This window comes from Sinocyclocheilus rhinocerous, unplaced genomic scaffold (genome assembly GCF_001515625.1).
Source record: "Sinocyclocheilus rhinocerous isolate Xijiao unplaced genomic scaffold, SAMN03320098_v1.1 scaffold90, whole genome shotgun sequence".
NCBI lineage: Eukaryota > Metazoa > Chordata > Actinopteri > Cypriniformes > Cyprinidae > Sinocyclocheilus > Sinocyclocheilus rhinocerous.
In genome coordinates, this window is record NW_015657969.1 from 558,976 (window position 1) to 577,268 (window position 18,293).

At 37.2% G+C, this 18,293-nt stretch overlaps 1 protein-coding gene across 2 annotated transcripts in view; it reads right to left on the reverse strand.

Moving 5' to 3' along the window:
- Positions 1-16,952, reverse strand: part of LOC107721874 (SH3 domain-containing kinase-binding protein 1-like) — a 47,791-nt gene extending 30,839 nt beyond the window's left edge. Inside the window, exons 1-2 of one of the 2 annotated variants that reach the window (XM_016530050.1) lie at positions 16,610-16,952; positions 5,530-5,687 (exon numbers count right to left, since the gene is read on the reverse strand). In XM_016530050.1, coding sequence (XP_016385536.1) covers positions 5,530-5,687; positions 16,610-16,613 — 162 coding nt within the window. In that variant the 5' untranslated portion in view covers positions 16,614-16,952. The remainder of the gene's footprint in view (positions 1-5,529; positions 5,688-16,609) is intronic. The other variant, XM_016530051.1, reaches the window with a different exon arrangement.
- Positions 16,953-18,293: the final 1,341 nt, after the last annotated feature.

The window sequence follows — 18,293 nt, forward strand, 5'->3', positions numbered from 1 at the left end:
ATATATATATATATATATATATATATATATATAACAAAAATAATTGAAAAAAAATACACACGTGCCTCCCCATGAGTTTTAGAAAAGATTTACAAAAAAATTAAATAAATTAAGCAGCATTTATATGTAATTCAACATTTATAGTAATAAGAAATGTTTTTAAGCAGCAAATAAGCATATTAGAATGATTCCTGAAGGATCATGTGACACTGAAGACTGAAGTAATGGCTACTGAAAATTCAGCTTTGCCATCACAGGAATAACAATAAAAAAAAAAAATAGTAAAATAGAAATTGTGATAATCTTTCACAATATTACTTTTTACTGTATTTTTAAACAAATAAATGCAGCCTTGGTAGCATAAGAGACATTAAAAAATACCAAAAAAATCTTACCCACCCCAAACTTTTGAATCCAAAATCCAATAAGTCTCCTGAAATATTAAATAAAGTATTAAAGGAGACACGTGGTCACACGATGTTTAGATTTGCCAACCATCTTGAATGTGTCTTGATCACACAAACCACCTCATGAAAACTCAAACACTAACTGTTATAGGAGGTGAAGAGATCAAACAGAAAATGTTGCTGCCTGGCATTAGCATCATCATGGAATAAACTCCAGAATATTTGTATGTGCATAGGAACAGAAGATCAGATTTACATATTTATTTTTGGAAACACATTTTATGTGGTCAAATATAAATAGAACCTCCAGTCAGATAGCAATCATCAAAGTAAACAGGCCAAAAGAGTGACCTGAACTGAGTGAACTTTCCTCTAGAAAGGGCCTCAATACACACCAGCACACCACACTCATGCATCTTGATTTTGCTCTAAATGTTAAAGCAACGCCATCAAGCTACTTAACCGTGAGCACGGTGCATGATTCCGTTAGCGTAAACACAAAAAAGTGTGAATGTTCCAACCTCGCTCTGGTGACCACTGTGAGCCGTACGATGAGCGTGTGCTCTGAGCTGTTCATGTGGAAATATGACTCACGCACCGTTTTACTGATACCCCAACTCAGCACTATCCACACCCAGAGAACATAACAAAACTGGCCCTGCTTCAGTACTATGCAGGCTCCATGAACCGCTTCTGAAACACTTAAATGCAGCCAAAACCTGCTGTTTACGTTAGCGTTACTGTTCTGAAAATGGGCCTGGATGTGTAAAAATAAATGAGCATCCATTCTGAAGGTTAGATTTGTGTTTATTTTAAAGGTGACATATTATGCCCCTTTTTACAATATGTAATATAAGTCTCTGGTGTCCCCAGAATGTGTCTGTGAAGTTTCACTATGCGAACCATTCTGAGAATGCTTGTTTAGTAGCCATTTATTTGGCAAGCTCAAATTTAGCATGCTAACATAATACAATACACATGGTGGCAGTAAACAAGCTAATGTGATACAATGTGATGAAACCTAACAGGTAGATTAATTGACAGTATATTAATTACATTAAAATGTTTTCTTATTAAAAATACAACAAAATGACATGAAAATTAATCATCTCACATCATTTACCAACACATTTGTTTAGGACTGTTTGCGCTTGAAACAGTGCCTGATTTTGGCATATTTCTCTCCTGAATCAGACGTCAACTTATTCACTGAAGAAAGCAATATTGAAGAATGAAGAGAGGACTTGTATTTTACCCAGAAGCAACAGTTTGAAGAAAACCTGAAAGATTTGTTTCTTAACAATACATTAAATGATTAACTGGTGTTGTGTGGATTACTTGTGGATTATTGTGATGTGTTTATCAGCTGTTCTGTCGGCACCCATTCACTGCAGAGGATCCATTGGTGAGCAAGTGATATAATACAACATTTCTTCAAATCTGTTCTGATTATAAAAACAAACTCATCCACATCTTACAACAAAATGGTACATTTTCAGCTTTCAACTATTCCACTACCTATTTTTCTAATCAAGTTTACACATGCAGTCTGTGAAGAGAATCATAAGATTTTTTAAAGGGGTCATATGATGCGATTTCATTTTTTCCTTTCTCTTTGGAGTGTTACAAGCTCTTGGTGCATAAAGAAGATCTGTAAAGTTGTAAAGACTAAAGTCTCAAATCCAAAGAGATATTCTTTATAAAAGTTAAGAGTCAGCCACACCTACCTAAAACGGCTCATTCTAACACGCCCCCACATATCTACCTCACTATGTGGGAAGATTTGCATAACACCGCCCAAATGTTCACGCAAAGAAAGAAGGCGTAACTTTTATTCTCACTGTAGTACTGTTGACGCTGCAGCCATGTCGTGAAGACGCTGTGTGCTTCGTTGTGAAAGCGAAACTACTTTGTTTGATCTTCCAAAAGAGGACGATATCCGCTTCGTCATACCTGGAGCTGATCTGTGCTGGTCGCTGAGGAAATACATCAACTCGCACTGTGGATCACCGGATCGGCTTTCACCGTTTTCACCGCTCCTTCGCCGGGACCGCCGTTCTCAACCCCGCCGCCTCAGCTCACTCTAGCCCGGCCTCAGCTCACGCTAAGCCGCGGCTTGGACTGTTTGCGCTTGAAACAGTGCCTGATTTTGGCATATTTCTCTCCTGAATCAGACGTCAACTTATTCACTGAAGAAAGCAATATTGAAGAATGAAGAGAGGACTTGTATTTTACCCAGAAGCAACAGTTTGAAGAAAACCTGAAAGATTTGTTTCTTAACAATACATTAAATGATTAACTGGTGTTGTGTGGATTACTTGTGGATTATTGTGATGTGTTTATCAGCTGTTCTGTCGGCACCCATTCACTGCAGAGGATCCATTGGTGAGCAAGTGATATAATACAACATTTCTTCAAATCTGTTCTGATTATAAAAACAAACTCATCCACATCTTACAACAAAATGGTACATTTTCAGCTTTCAACTATTCCACTACCTATTTTTCTAATCAAGTTTACACATGCAGTCTGTGAAGAGAATCATAAGATTTTTTAAAGGGGTCATATGATGCGATTTCATTTTTTCCTTTCTCTTTGGAGTGTTACAAGCTCTTGGTGCATAAAGAAGATCTGTAAAGTTGCTCACTATGATTTCATGACAACTGTTTTAGTGTCTTCAGAATGAGTTCATCAGTTGTGCTCAAGCTGTGAAAAGCCTGTTTAAATTGCACCGTTGAATTTCACACCGTCTCGCTGTTAAGCATCTTCCCTCCCCAGTGCCATCAGAGGAAGTCTGCACTTCCCTCTACCATGAACCATCGTAAAGGAAGTGACCTCACGAAGCTGCAGAGTCTCTCTGTACACCGCATTCACTGCATAAACGGCATCTTTTACAGGCAAACAGACGAGCTGAAGGCTGTGAAATCGAAATAAACTGAACATTTGCCTCCGATCTACAGTATTTTGTGCTTTTTAAATCAATCATAAAACATCAGAAAATAGTCTCAAATTATCTGAGACTAAATTTAGACTTGATTCAGACTTGAAAGAAAAAATGGTTTGTTGTTTAGAACAGTTCCTCTCTTGCCAACTTTGATTCAAGTAAAATTTCACATGCTTTCATTTACACAAGCATAGCTTAAAGAACAAATAAACAGACTAAAAGAACAAGAAAATGAATCGTCTTGCAACAGGGTTATAAAACTAACTTGCAACATACAAAAACTACTAACACAAAAAAACACTAAAAAACACAAGGGCTTTGAGACTTGACTATTAAACATTTCAGCCAACCACAAGATTTTTTCTGAAGTTCACACCAACATTAGTGATGTTACTTGTTGAAAAGAAATGTGTTTACAGTAAGAAATAAACAAAAGGAGATTACAATGAGAACTATACTAATAAAGTACTAAGAACAATCCCAGTGTGATTAGAAAGAGTCTCATATCACGCCTTACTGGTGCTAACAAGTATGTAGCGCTACAACGCTAACAAGCTTTCATGGACTCCTCACACCTGAGCTCATGACAATCTGCTGGAGGAGTTTGCAGGTTTCCTGCTGCAATATTCCACTGATGTACTGGTGTCACTGGAGAGAGAGTGAGTGCACAAGTCATAGAGATGCTCGCTCTCTCTTTCTCTCCAAATCAACACTAGCATCCTGTCCGTCTGCAGTGCTGCAGCTCAGTGTGACCAATACTCTTCCAGTCAGCACACTCACTCGCCATCCTCTGACAGTCACCATTAGAGGCCTGCTGAGTTCAGCTCAACACAAACATACACACAATGCCAACACACTCTGGTGCTGAACAATAGAACGAGCGATATAATGAAAATTCAATATATATCCGCAATGACTTGTTGGCAGCAAAACATGAACAATACTTTTTTAAAAGCACTTTTTATTTGGAGATATAGCGCCAAATTTACTAAACATTAGAGTGAGAATGCAATCCCATAAAAGCACAGACGGGAGTGGAAAGTTTTAGCACAAATTAAAGAACACAGACGCAGCCGCCTCATTTCCGTTAATGACCAATGCAATCTACCAAGAGCAGCACAAATTAGCATAGGGCCGCAAACAAGCAGAGCATGATAATCAGGTGTGGGTAATCTACTTAAAACACAAGTGCAAAATGGGTTAAGTCATGCTTTAAATAATGGCACACATACCAGTAAACTGACTACCGCAAACATTAGTAAATCACCTTGCGTGATATATTTAAATACTCTCCTCCCATAAATTGTGTCTGAAAGGGAAACTCCCCCAAATGCAAATGCATTTGTCAGCTGCAAAAATAACTGTCCATGCCTTTTCATTACTAATGTTTCACTGCGCATTTAGTAAACAATTATTTGATTATTACATTTGTACTGAAATTAACTTATTTGATTAAACATTTTGAATCTACACTACCAGTCAGAAGTTTGGGATCAATAAGATATACATTTTTTTTTAAAAGTCTTCTCCAATGCTCACCAAGACTGCTTTTATTTGTTCAAAAATACAGTAAAAATAGTAATATTGCGAAATACTACTATAATTCAAATAACTGCTTTAAATTTTAAAATGTCATTTATTCCTGATTAAAAAAGTTGAATTTTCAGCATCATTACTCCAGTCTTCAGTGTCACATGATCCATCAGAAATAATTCTAATATGCTGCTTTGCTGCTTAAGAAACATTTCTTATTATTATCAATGTTGAAAACAGTTGTGCTGATTAACATTTTTGTGGAAACATTGTGCAAAGTTCACAAGAACACCATTTATTTGAAATAGAAATCTTTTGTAACATTGTAAATATTTTTAGTCAGTAAAACTGTTAATATCTTACTGTACTGACCCCAAACTTTTGAACGGTAGTGTAATTGGTCGCATTCGAGATATGTATTTGATACTGTCAAAAGTGTGAAATTTCAAGATAGAACGGTTTTTGCTATTTCGCTCAGCCCTAACACTCTAGGCACACTCACTGACACCCTGAAAAAGTGTTGATGGCTTGGTCATGCTAAATTAAGGCGAGAAACCGACAGCCTGTGGTGAGACTAGGCTGTGAATCCATCCACTACCTCCTGCAGGGAAAGGTCAAAAGGGAAATGCTGAGTTCAGCACTTACTTTGACAAAGTTGTCGGGGAAGAGCCCCCTCCGACCGTCCAGCTCTCCTTCCCACCAGCCGCCCTCATTCTTCCTGATGTTACTGATGATGTCACCGACAGCGATGGTCAACTCGTCATCGTGCTGGGCCTGGTAATCAAACTCCACAATGGCTTCCACTGAGAGAGAGGAAAACAGAGATTTAGAGGTCATGGTTACATACAGGAAGCAGGATATACAGTATTACTGTATGAGACTCACACAGACACACAACTTTCACCATTAAATGAAAATGACAGCTCCATCTACATTAGATCCAATTATGTCTCTTAAAAACTAGATATAATTGTGATCATTACACTTCACCTTAGGAAATGCAAACACATTTTTAATGTGGCTTTTATAATTCAACATGCACAACCCACAGAGATCCTGTTTTGGTAACAAAAACACTAGGCTGTTATAGGTGGTTGCCACTGTGTTGCTATGTGGGTACTAAGATGTTTAAAATGTTTTAATGTGTTGTTATGCTGCTATGTGTTCTGGGTTGTTTCAATGGTTCTTGGTTGGTCGGTCATTCTAAAGCATTCCGGATGGTTTCTATTGTGATTCTAGGGTGCTCTGGTTGGTTTCTAGGGTGTTGCTAGGTGAATCTAGGACATGGTTAGATAATTCTAGGGTGTTTTTATGTTTGGAATATTTTTAGTGTGTTGCTAGGTAATTCTAGAGTGTTCTGGATGGTTTCTAGAGTGTTGTTAAGTGATAAAAGGGGGTTCTGAGTGGTTGCTAGGACATTGCTATGTTGGTACTAAAGTGTTTGGAGTGTTTTAGTGTGTTATAATGCTGCTTTAGTGTGTTATAATAATGTGTTATAATAATGGGTTGTTTGTAGGGTGTTTCTAGATGATTCTAATGCATTCTGGATGGTTCCTAGGGCACTGATAGGTGATTATAGGAGTTCCGGATGGTTGCCAGAGCATTGCTATGTGGGTGTTTGGAAGGTTTTTGCATGTTGTTATACATGTTGTCTATGTGTTCTGAGTTGATTCTAGTGTTCTAGATGGTTTATAGGTGTTGCTATACTGTGGTGTTCTGGATGGTTTCTAAGGTATTGCTAGGTGATTCTAAGTTGTTTTGTGTGGTTTTTAGGGTGTTTCTAAGTGATTCTAGGATGTTCTGGGTGGTTTCTATGGCATTCTGAGTGGTTGCTTACTGTTTCAAGTCAAAAGAGCCCATTCCCAAATCTCTATGATATTTTGGTCTCTAGATATGGCTTGGGACTTTCCTTCAATATAAGTCAAAGGGAGTTTTTCCACCCGTTTTATTGTCCTGTTGTAATCACTTTTAATCCCAATGATTTATTTTTATTTTTATTTAATTTGTCACCACTATGGTGCAGAAATTACACATTACACCCTTTAAGGTTTATGCAAATCCCCAAACGAACAATAGAAATACTGATGCTTACCACAAAAACTACTTTATCATGTGTGCTCCGACAACATCATAACTTATTTTATCACATAATCATATATTTACAGCAATAAAACATTTACTGAGATAGCAAAGAAAGATACAAGTCCTTCCATAGGAATAAGAGCTAATAGGCCCCTGGAGTATAAGCAGGCATCATGTTTTCGCTGCAGATAGGAGGATTACTCTAGGTGAGATCAAGGCAGGAGCGAAAGCAACAAAACAAGGAGCCGAGAAATTAAAGTGACAAGTTATTTTCACATTACAGCTTATAATATTATAAAGAAGCTTTTTGAACTCTAGTGAACTACACAGGTGCTATTTCTGTTTGGGAAGTGCAAGATGAGAATATCATCCTCTCAGCTTTGTGACTCTCTGTGGATTTAAATTGAATTGTGTGTTTGCATGAGGTCATGACGGTGAGGAGGGGTTACAGTGAGGATGGAGATGAGAGATGGAGATAGAACATCACAATGATGCGTTTATGAGTCATCAAGCCATGCCACACAAGACGAGATCACACCCACGCCTCACTCCAATGCAATGCACACTGCACAGACACACACACACACACAGTAGGATACTGCAAACATCCTTTGTGTCTTCTACACGATGTTTGATCTATATCAGCAGGTTTCATATCGGATACCAACCCACCCGGATTATTGCTCCATGCAGAAGGATATCGATAGCCTACCATTAGATATTCAAGAATACATTAATGCATTGGCCTATATGATCCTTCAGATGAGCCTGCAGAATATTCTGGAAACTGCTGAACTATGCAGGGAGGAAAGCATGAGGTCGTATAACAGAAATCGGTCAGCACACAGCCATAACAAACACAAAGGTAACGAATACTTCCAAACATCTGGTGGAACGCGCCTACGCATATGCACAGATATAAAAAAAACCTACAGGCACAAACCCACACACACATAAATACAGAAATGCTACAGTCTGTATTGTTATATGGAGATTTATCATCTCCAATTGCTGATCAGGCCCAGACAGACTCTCTGCAGACTTTTCTCTCCTTTCCTCCGCCTTTGTTTTGTTGGGAAAAGTGTAGAATTCTGTTTTAAAAAGCTTATAAAACAAATACGAATGGACAATTTACCAGGACAGTATAAACATATATTTATATAATAAAATAAACATACAAGGATTGGGAAATATATACAATTTATAACTGATGGGTGTTCCATTTTTATTGGAAATCAGCTGCGTTCTGTCGAGTTTTACAGCCATAGATCCTATACATCGAATCATAACATGACTTAAAGGGGTCATATGATGCTGCTAAAAAGAACATTATTTTGTGTATTTGGTGTAATGAAATGTGTTTATGCGGTTTAAAGTAAAAAAAACACATTATTTTCCACATACTGTACATTATTGTTTCTCCTCTATGCCCCGCCTTTTTGAAACGCGTCGATTTTTACAAAACTGTGGGGGCGTGTTCGAACGAGCCGTTTTAGGTAGGTGTGGCTAACTCTTAACTTTTATAAAGAATATCTCTTTGGATTTGAGACTTTAGTCTTTGCAACTTTACAGATCTTCTTTATGCACCAAGAGCTTGTAACACTCTAAAGAGAAAGGAAAAAATGAAATCGCATCATATGACCCCTTTAAATCACAACTATTCTTCCTTCACCTTTCTACAGGCTTGGAACACAATGATGGATCTTTCATTCTTTAAAGGACGTTATACTAGACCTTAATAACTTTCTGAGTGATGACCATCAAGTCGGTCCATCTGTGTTTTTCTTTTGAGCAGTATCTTCTCTCTCGCTCTCTGTATATATATTGATTATATATTAAACTAGTTGACATCAAGGATAACAGAATATTGACAAAAAATAAATAAAAAAGGAAATGTCCCTATAAAGAAAACAGAGTTCCTTTGATTTTTGTTAATTTAGTTTTACCAAATATATTTTCAATCGATTTACTGATAATTTGTGTTATCTGTGTAATTAATAATATTAAAGTAATTGACATAACACAGAATATTTTTAAAATAAAATATATTATTTAAAATAGCATACAATATATTAACTATATTTTTTAACTATTATTTATATTTAATTAATTTAAATAAAACATTTTATGAAAGGAAAGTATGATTTTTTTTTTTTTTTTTATGATAAAAATGAATTCAAATAGTGTCCATTAACTGGAAGCATCGCAGTGTATGCAATGCAAACACCACTTAATTTTTTTTTTTCTGAAAATCTAAAAATCTAGTAACTACTACAACAACACTTGAGCTAAATAAGGACTATGTGTGTTTAACTGGTCAACGACCTGACTCTGATGTCATGTGATTCCTCATTTCATGTTCAAAATGACCTATGCACCACGTGTGCGCATTAAAGATTAGAGGTATTGTTTTAACCAGCGTCACTGCGTGCTGGTCATCTCCCTGAGCAGCTATAAATACTCCTCTTCTTAAATAGCTCCTTTAGCCTGTGTGTCTGGACTCAGCTGATTTGCACTGATGTGAGTCAAGTGTTTGTCTGCTTTACAGGACCTCAGTAAAACCATCAGCGGAAAGGAGCTTTTTCTTTTTTTTTTGGTGTGAATATAATCTGAAGCAATAGTATCAGGTTTTACTTTAATCAGCATATTTGTGATACTTGCCTTAAATGGATTTCTAGGACACTTTTTAACTTTAGGAAGGGCAATAGTTGTTACCATACCACCCCTTTGCGGGCCGCTATGCACCCTCGATGCGCACTTTTGCCGAGCCCGCACTGAGGCGAGCTCTGCGGCAGACTTCTACCCGACAGTCAAAGCGGCATTACATCACAAAAGTGTGGACTCAGAGGAAGACTGCGAGGGTTTAGGGTGCGATTTGGGACAGGGCCTTTATGATTGGCTCACTGAATCATTGACTCACCGGATTCATTAAAAAACGCTGAAACATTCAGTAACGAAACACTGTTGTGTGTTGCTCGGAGATGTGCGCCTGTTCTGCTGTGGCTTTGCTTAGAACTATTTTGTTTGCGAAATGGAGCAAAAACGGTCAAAAATCTGTCTAAAATGTAAATCAGTTAATATTAACTACTTGTTTATTGAACTACTGTTGTATAAAATCAGTGTCACATTTGTAATCGTGCTGATAGTCGGGAAAACATCACTCTTGTTCGTGTGATGTTGCTTACCTATATCATATAATATATAGAATATTTTTCTTTTCTTTTTTTTCCACAGTATGTTTGTTCATGTTTGTTTCTTTGCATGTGCTGTTGCGCTTATTAGTTCTGATTTCTCCGCGAGTCAGACAGGCTGCGGGAGCCTCAACTGATACGACCTTGATACTGTCAATACATTATCCATTATCAGTCACAGTTTACACTGAAAGTAATAAAATCACAATCATTCTCGCCATAGTTTCGGTGCTGCCCTAGTTGTTGTTTGTTATTGATGTTTTAATCAGGTTACTTGTCCGGTCGGGCAAGTAAAATTCTCTTTCACTTGCCCCTTCACAAAATCCACTTGTCCCGGACAAGCGTTAATGTCGATCATATAAGACTTGTACCCAGTGATCCACTGCATAGTTAAGAAGTGCAAGCATTATTGTTAGGTTACATTGATTCGGAACAAGATCAATAATGTTCCAGCATTGTATGAACAACCTTTTTGGCTAATGATGTGATTGAGCTGAACTAAAATCCCTCATTGTTCTCGTCTATGGGGAGCCTGTGACTTACAGCTGATTTTAATTGTTAATTCTCGCATACTGACTCAGACCGACTGCCTCTCCCTCGAAAACTCCCTTAAGGTTAATCAAATGTATGTTATTAGATTGCATTAAATGGAACAGACATGAATTAAATGAATTACATTGGTGAAAGTATTTTTATACAGCAAAGACCTCATGCTCAAGTCTGACTGGATGAGCATTAGGTGTGAACGGCTCAGAATGACTCCAAGATTAGTCGAAGAAATGAACACAGCTGATATCCTTCACAGCCAAACCATTTCATGCCATCCTGACCCATTACACACCTCAGAATGTATATTGAATGAACTGTAGGCCAAATAAAACCACTGCCCGGACACAAACAACCACTGTGAAATATAGCAGATTCCAACACAAGCATACCACATTTAGAGCAGTGCTGTGAACGCAGGCATAGTCCTGACCCATTTTCACTACACTGCGCTATGGTCTGGTTTTCACTGTAAGAATTAAACTTTCTTTGTTTCTTACTAAAGCTAAAATGTCCTTCAGTCAAAAGCAGTGAGTAATTTTCTCTTTGTCTTTTGTTGTTTTGTTGCAAGGCACCGAACACCCAACTGCTCCCCGGGCACTGCAGCAAAAAAAAAATGGCTGCCCACACAGCTCCGGGTGTGTGTTTACTGTGTGTGTGTGATTGTTCACTACTTACTACTGTGTGTGTGCACTTGGATGGCACAAATTCCGAGTATGGGTCATCATACTTGGCCACACGTCACTTTCACTTCACTTCACTTGCTTGTCCGTGTTCTGTTCCGTCTCTGAGCGCATGTTCCTCCTGAGGAACAGCGCAAGTTCTCTTTTGCGCTTTTAAAAACATGAATAAATCTAATCAACTTTAATAAATCAAGCATGTCCCATTTTGCAAAAGTCACGTTACATGATTTTACTGATTTGCACGTGAAATTGGGCTTTTATGGAGGAGCGAAAGTGCACCACTGGAAAGGGGGCGGAATAGGGTGGAATAATCGTTTTATCTTGATTATTGTATTTTCATAATCATTGGAGGACGAAATCGAAACTGTATTTCGATGAATTGCACAGCTCTACTGTATTGTAAATAAGCAAATGTACACCGTAATATGTCCATCAATTTAAACATCATGATATAGTGATAGCGGTATACCACTACAAAGTTAGTTTCTGCCGAACAAACCACAAATTTACAGGACCTCTATAGAAGAAAAGGGGAAGATCCTCTTAAATGCATGACCACATGTGGCTCGCCATGTGTCCTGGCTTCCCAAATTGTGTCAGCCAAGCCACTGATTATGTGGGTTAGACTTGGGTCATGTGCAGAAATTCAGAGAAACTAACAAACGATTGGTGCAAGATACAAAATGACGCACTTTTCCCAGAAGCATAAAACATGCAGTTAACAAGCCATTAAATGATACAGTATGTAGGACATACACTCTTGCGTTTAATTCCTGAGCACAAAGTCTAACACTACTTCCTTAAAGCCAACACTCAACAATCTTACAACTCTCTCTTAAAAGTTACTGCTCCGAAGTCAGACACGTTAATAAATCATGAAGGTGCTTGCGTGTAAAAAGCACTCGGTTGTTTGTATATCCTACTGCAGATATATGAGAACAAACTGCAGAGTTCAGATTTCTCGCAAAGTTTCATCATAGCTTAATTGCATGATTTAAAAGCGAAATGTTCAGCGAGTGTATAAACACTTAAATTATTAATCTACAAAAGCTTCTTTAGCAGATGTTTTTTCAACTGTACAGTATGTGATGAATAAATCTGGAGCTATTGCACAATATCGTACAAAACTCTCACACTAGCTGTGGAACTTCTCTATTATCGCATAAGGTGACATGACTTTAATTCTTGAATGGAGCAATCTCCTGCAGACTTGAGAAATCAACGATTACTCATGCTCCAAAACACACATAACTCTTTTCTTTCTTTCTTTTTTTTTTTTTTTACAAGGAAAACTTTATTATTTTTCCTTTTAATACAAAACCTTTATGGTTTTTATTATTGCATATTGTGCATTTCCCTATGGTGCCATGCACAGAAAATTATTACGTTAATTTCATCCAAAATAGCTCTCTTCTGGAATATTTTATAGGGATCTATGAATACTATTATCCAACATAGGGATGCCCAGAAGGCATCAGCAGAAAATTTCTGTGCTGCATTCAGGGGAAAATTAACAGCAATGGATTTAAACATGCAAGATGTGTTAAACGGAGAGCAGAAAATACTCTTGTTGAAGGCTGAATGAATAATTAAAGGGGTCATATGATGCGATTTCAATTTTTCCTTTCTCTTTGGCGTGTTACAAGCTCTTGGTGCATAAAGAAGATCTGTAAAGTTGCAGAGACTAAAGTCTCAAATCCAAAGAGATATTCTGTATAAAAGTTAAGAGTCAGCCACGCCTACCTAAAACAGCTCGTTCTAACACACCCCCACATGTCTATGTCACGATGTGGAAAGATTTGCATAACACCGCACAAATGTTCACGCAAAGAAAGAAGGAGTAACTTTTATTCTCATATGGCCCCTTTAAATTAGCCAAAATATTTAATAACCATAAACAAAAGAATTTGGAGATGTGTAGATCTTCCAAATCTTGTGGTAAGTACAACTACTACTGGTTCCCCTACACTGTTCCCACTGGCAATAAAAGAGCAACTATCATAACATGGAGGAACATGAGGTAGATATGTAAATGCTCCACTATACATAACGGGAACTCATACACAGAAATATACCTCTCTCACCACTTCCCTGTTCTTTGCCAAAGGGCAATGAATGAGCATGACACAGCAGCCATGATAGTAAAGAGACCTGAGTGCAGTGCAACACTTTCCAGAATCCAAAGCTCACCACATAACTGGGGAGGAAAAGCAAAGCTTGAGCTTGCAGCAAAAACAGCAACAGAGGATGCCAGGGCTTTATTAACTTGCATGCGATATGAGGATTCACAAGGAGCCCTTGATCACTATGAATTCGCTTACTGATAGCATGTTTAATTCAAAAATAAAAGCCAAAAATCCTTGCATGGTGGCTTAAGAATGCTGTCAGTCGCGTTGAACCCGAAATCACGGGTGGGTCATGTATACTAGTCTGAAAATGATTCCTTTTGAGGCTTGGCCTGTTAATTATGCTCATTAAATCATTAAATAAGTCAACAAATATTCCATACATGCATGTCTTTGGGAGCATCACATGAAATCGCTGATTCAAAATATTAACAAGGTGTTGCATAGTGTTTATCACAGTAATGTTGCAAACCTTTGTACCTTTTCTCCTTAAGGGGTGCATATCATTACCTTAAAGGGATAGTTCAACATTAAAGGCCTGTTCACACCAAGAATGATAACTATAACTATAACTATATTAGCGTCTACACCAACGCACAATAGCATTCTGTTTATTATAAGCATTCACCACAGTTTTGTTGTCTGCCTCTTTTAATTCTTGAGCTCTTTAAATGCAGGATGGATTCTGATTGGCTGTCAATGTTTTTAAGCATTCATCAGCTGGAAAATATTATTCTGAAAGGGATTCCAATGATATTGTTCCTCTGTGGCATAATCGTTAAAGTTATGGTGAGAACCCCGCTACTCTCTTCAATTTAGAATGATTTTTAGAACTTTATCTTTATAGTTATAATTATTGTTCTTGGTGTAAACAGGCCTTTATTCCCCCTCATGTTGTTCCAAACCTGTATAACTTTCTTTCTTCTGTAGAACACAAAATAAAACATTTGAAAGATTTAAAAAAATGTCTTGTTGTATTTCTGTCTCTACAATAAAAGTTAATGGTCTCCAATGTTGTTTTCAACCTCATTGACTTCCACTGTATAGACCAAAAAACATGGAAATATTCCTCAAATCGTATCCTTATCTTCAACATAATTCGACAGAAGAAAGAAAGTTGTACAGGTTTGGAACGACATGAAAGTGTGTAAATAAGAAGAGAATTTTCATTTTTGGGTATCTCTTTAAGGTACTAATATATACAATCTTTAGGGGCTGATAATGTACAAAGTTGTTTGCACATATTTTCCAAACAATTTTTCCTCGCTTTTTAATTTAGAGCAGAGCATGGCTCATTTGTCAGATTGATTTTTAGATCATATCATTCCTGCAGTCCTGTTTATGACATTGATTTATGTTTTGAAATAGTTGGTACACACAGCTGGCCCTCAGTCATTAATAACCATTAGCGTTTATATTTATGCAGAAACTAACTAAACCTTTTCCTAACAAACACTCAGGTGGGTCTGTACACGGATGGCTTTAGTCACTAAAGAATGTAACCAAATGTGCTGTGCGATGTGCTTAAAACCTATATTGTGCTGTTTAAATTTTCAACACATATGTCTGTTGAGACACGTGTGTGACTGTCTCACACTGGTGTTTTGTCAAAGATGCTCCACTTTTGATGAGTTCGTCATGGGAGAGTGGATAGAGCAGAATGGATCATAAGAGGATTGTACATCTGTTAGTGCTTCAGTCAATAAGTTGTTTTTAGCTGGTTAATGTAAATCACAAATGGTTGTAATCCATTGTCAATGATAGGCTCTGATCTGCTTTGTATGACACAACATTTGAGATTACAGTGATGACTCTGCAGTTCTGAACATCTCATTCCACAATAGTGTGGCATTCTTAACAAATGTCTGTCATCCTGTTTTATCATCAGTGCAATGTAAGAAAACGACACCAGCAACTATTTTTTGGACTGAAATGCTAAAAACAGCTTTGGCTGCAGCTGCCCAGTTATTGACAGTGATATGCTTATGGGTGTCAAGGGAGGCCGTCTGTTTAAAAAACAAACGTACAAACTAATTTATTTCAAGAACATAGCACATAACATGATGTTAACCGGTACAACCTTATGCGAGAAACATTTGTGGCCTTTTGAACTAAATAGACAGAAAATCAGTTTGTCCAGTATTATTTCCATTTTTCTACTTAAAGGTCATGATGAAAGGGAAGTAGCAACCAACCTTTTCTTCCGTATTGTGACGTACATCCAATTGAAACGGATTATCAAAAACGAAAGAAAATGTACGACTGGAACTTGGTTCACCAGAAGATCAAGTTCAAGATCAAGACATTTTGATTAAAATGATCATGTCAAAAAAATTCTAAAATATGAAACATGCATGCTTAAAACTTTACAATAAGATCAATAACATGCATTTCAAAAATAGATAGGTTGGATTTTTATTTTTAATGCCGACTTTAATGCTATACCAAATACAAAGCATTTTAACTTTAGCATTTAGACATAATTGAATCTCAAAACCATTTTTGTTTTCCTTTTGGAAACAATTCACTGAATTCAAATGAACACTTACTTTACACAAATATTTACTTAATATTCACTAAAATATCTGAAAATAGAAAATGTGCATTGTTTAATACTTATTGACAGCCAATCTAGTACAGTTAATGCTGATACTGAGAGTTAAAAACTTGCAATTTAAATATGAGCAGTTTCCGTTGCACTGTAATGTCATAATGAAATTATATGCATATTAAAAAGAGCGTTCCTCATATGAAACAATGTAGCAAAAACCACATCGGTGAAGAGAAACATAACGGACAGCTGGAGGAGAGAAGGAAGCATCAGAGGGAAATGAAATTCAGCTTTTAACTCTTCATGATCTCTGAGCAGCGGAGAAGAGGAAAAACATGCAAACGTGTCCACATCTTGAAATCATCAGATCTTCTTTCAATGTAGTTCTAATAGTGCGACGGATGCATTGTGCAAACACTATCAATGATTTTCAGTTTCATTAATGTTTTATATTAAATGACTAAATAAATATGACACATCGATAGCACACTCAGGTCAAGATCTGGCTTAAAATAACCTGCCTTTCCACAAATCTGTTGTACTCACCCATTTATGAACTTGTTTACGCGGCGTGTTTGTGTAGGATGTTTTTCAATGAAGAGAAAAAGACAGAAATCCGCTACTTTCGGGAGATGCAGCCCCCGGGTCGGAAATACTGCAAATGATCACTTAAAATGAAAGTGGAACGCGGCGTCTAAACATATTTCTTACAGATTATTCTGTCCCTCATTAAAAAGAGCAAAAAAAGGGCAGGGGCAACTATGCAGAGGGGGAAGAGATGATGTGGATGTTGCCCCAGCCGTAAGGCGCTTCACTACAGTTTTGCCTCCGTCGCTTTACGAACTCCAGCTTGCCGTCACTGCGCTCATGAACCGAAAGTTCTCGCGAGAACTGGAGGGATGAGCCGTAATGATCGAGGCCATCGAACGGGATTTTCCGCTGCTTTACAAATAGGCTAAATACCTGGGGCAAATCGCAGGTAATTGTTTCTATAAAAAAAAAAAAAAAAAAAGGAAGTTGGGGGAAAAAATAGGGGGAATGTTGTGTTCTAATCATTGGCTTGTTGCCATCATGTTAAGAATGTGCTCTGTACTTTGTTTAGTGTCTTATTGTACACAGATGTTCATTGTTTCTGACTGTTATTTTGGCACATAAACGGGGACGTTTATTGACATATAGACTGATTTGAGGTTAAGGTTTCCTCGATACTGATCATTATAGAGCTTAATCCCTGAAGTGTAACATATTTGGTTGCTTTTGAATGACTTTAAAGTGTTTGAAAAGAATGTAAACTGTTGGGAGACTTGGCAGTGTTTTGTTTAAAAGTCTAAAACTGTAATATTCCCAAATTTGTATACTAAATCTACTACTTATTTCTAAACTGTGTAATGTCAAGTAGAGGGCTGTTGTTACAACCTGTAGCCTAACACTTATAGGAAACATGGTCACTTTGATATGAAGTTATACTTATCCTAAATAAAATGTTGTGTTATATGAACACTGTGGCTGATTGGACCTAGCCATGTTAAACAAATAATTACAGGTATAGTATAGAGCATGGATACATCTGTATAAAATACAAATGAGATCTAGATTTCTATTGTTAAAACAAATAATCCCAAATCCCCATTTGTTAACCTGTGTGCACTTGCAAATATCCTGTTATACTGTTTCCATTAGTCACTGCTGCCACCATGTGGCTAGTCTAGGATACAACGGCCGGTTTGAAATAATTTTTGGCCATGCCTCTTTAATGAATATTCAAATATAAAAAAACTATTTTGTTATATTCTGCTTGACTTAAGTCAGTGAACTTGAACTGGGCTTTCCCCTGTTGTGTTTTAGTGGGGCTTATCTGAGTGGATCCAAGCTCTATTATAGCACTATTAATGCTGGGATGACTACTAATCACATAAACACACAGAGACAGGGGAATGTGCTTTAGACAGCAGAAAGTGCAGTCAGCTGCTGTGGACTAGTGGTGTGGAAGCCAAGAGAGAACAGAGACACATGATAGCAACAGAACACAAACAGCACAGAGACAGACTGCAGGTGAAAGCATTGAAAGAGGAAGAAAAAGTCTGCCAGATAATGCTTTAGGCATCAACATGCCTTTTTTTCTTGGCTGTTTATCTGATAGAGTCCAACAGTCTTCTCAATATCAAAGATTTCGGATTTGTAGTATTATTCCATTACATCGCTTGCTCACCAATGGATCCTCTGCAGTGAA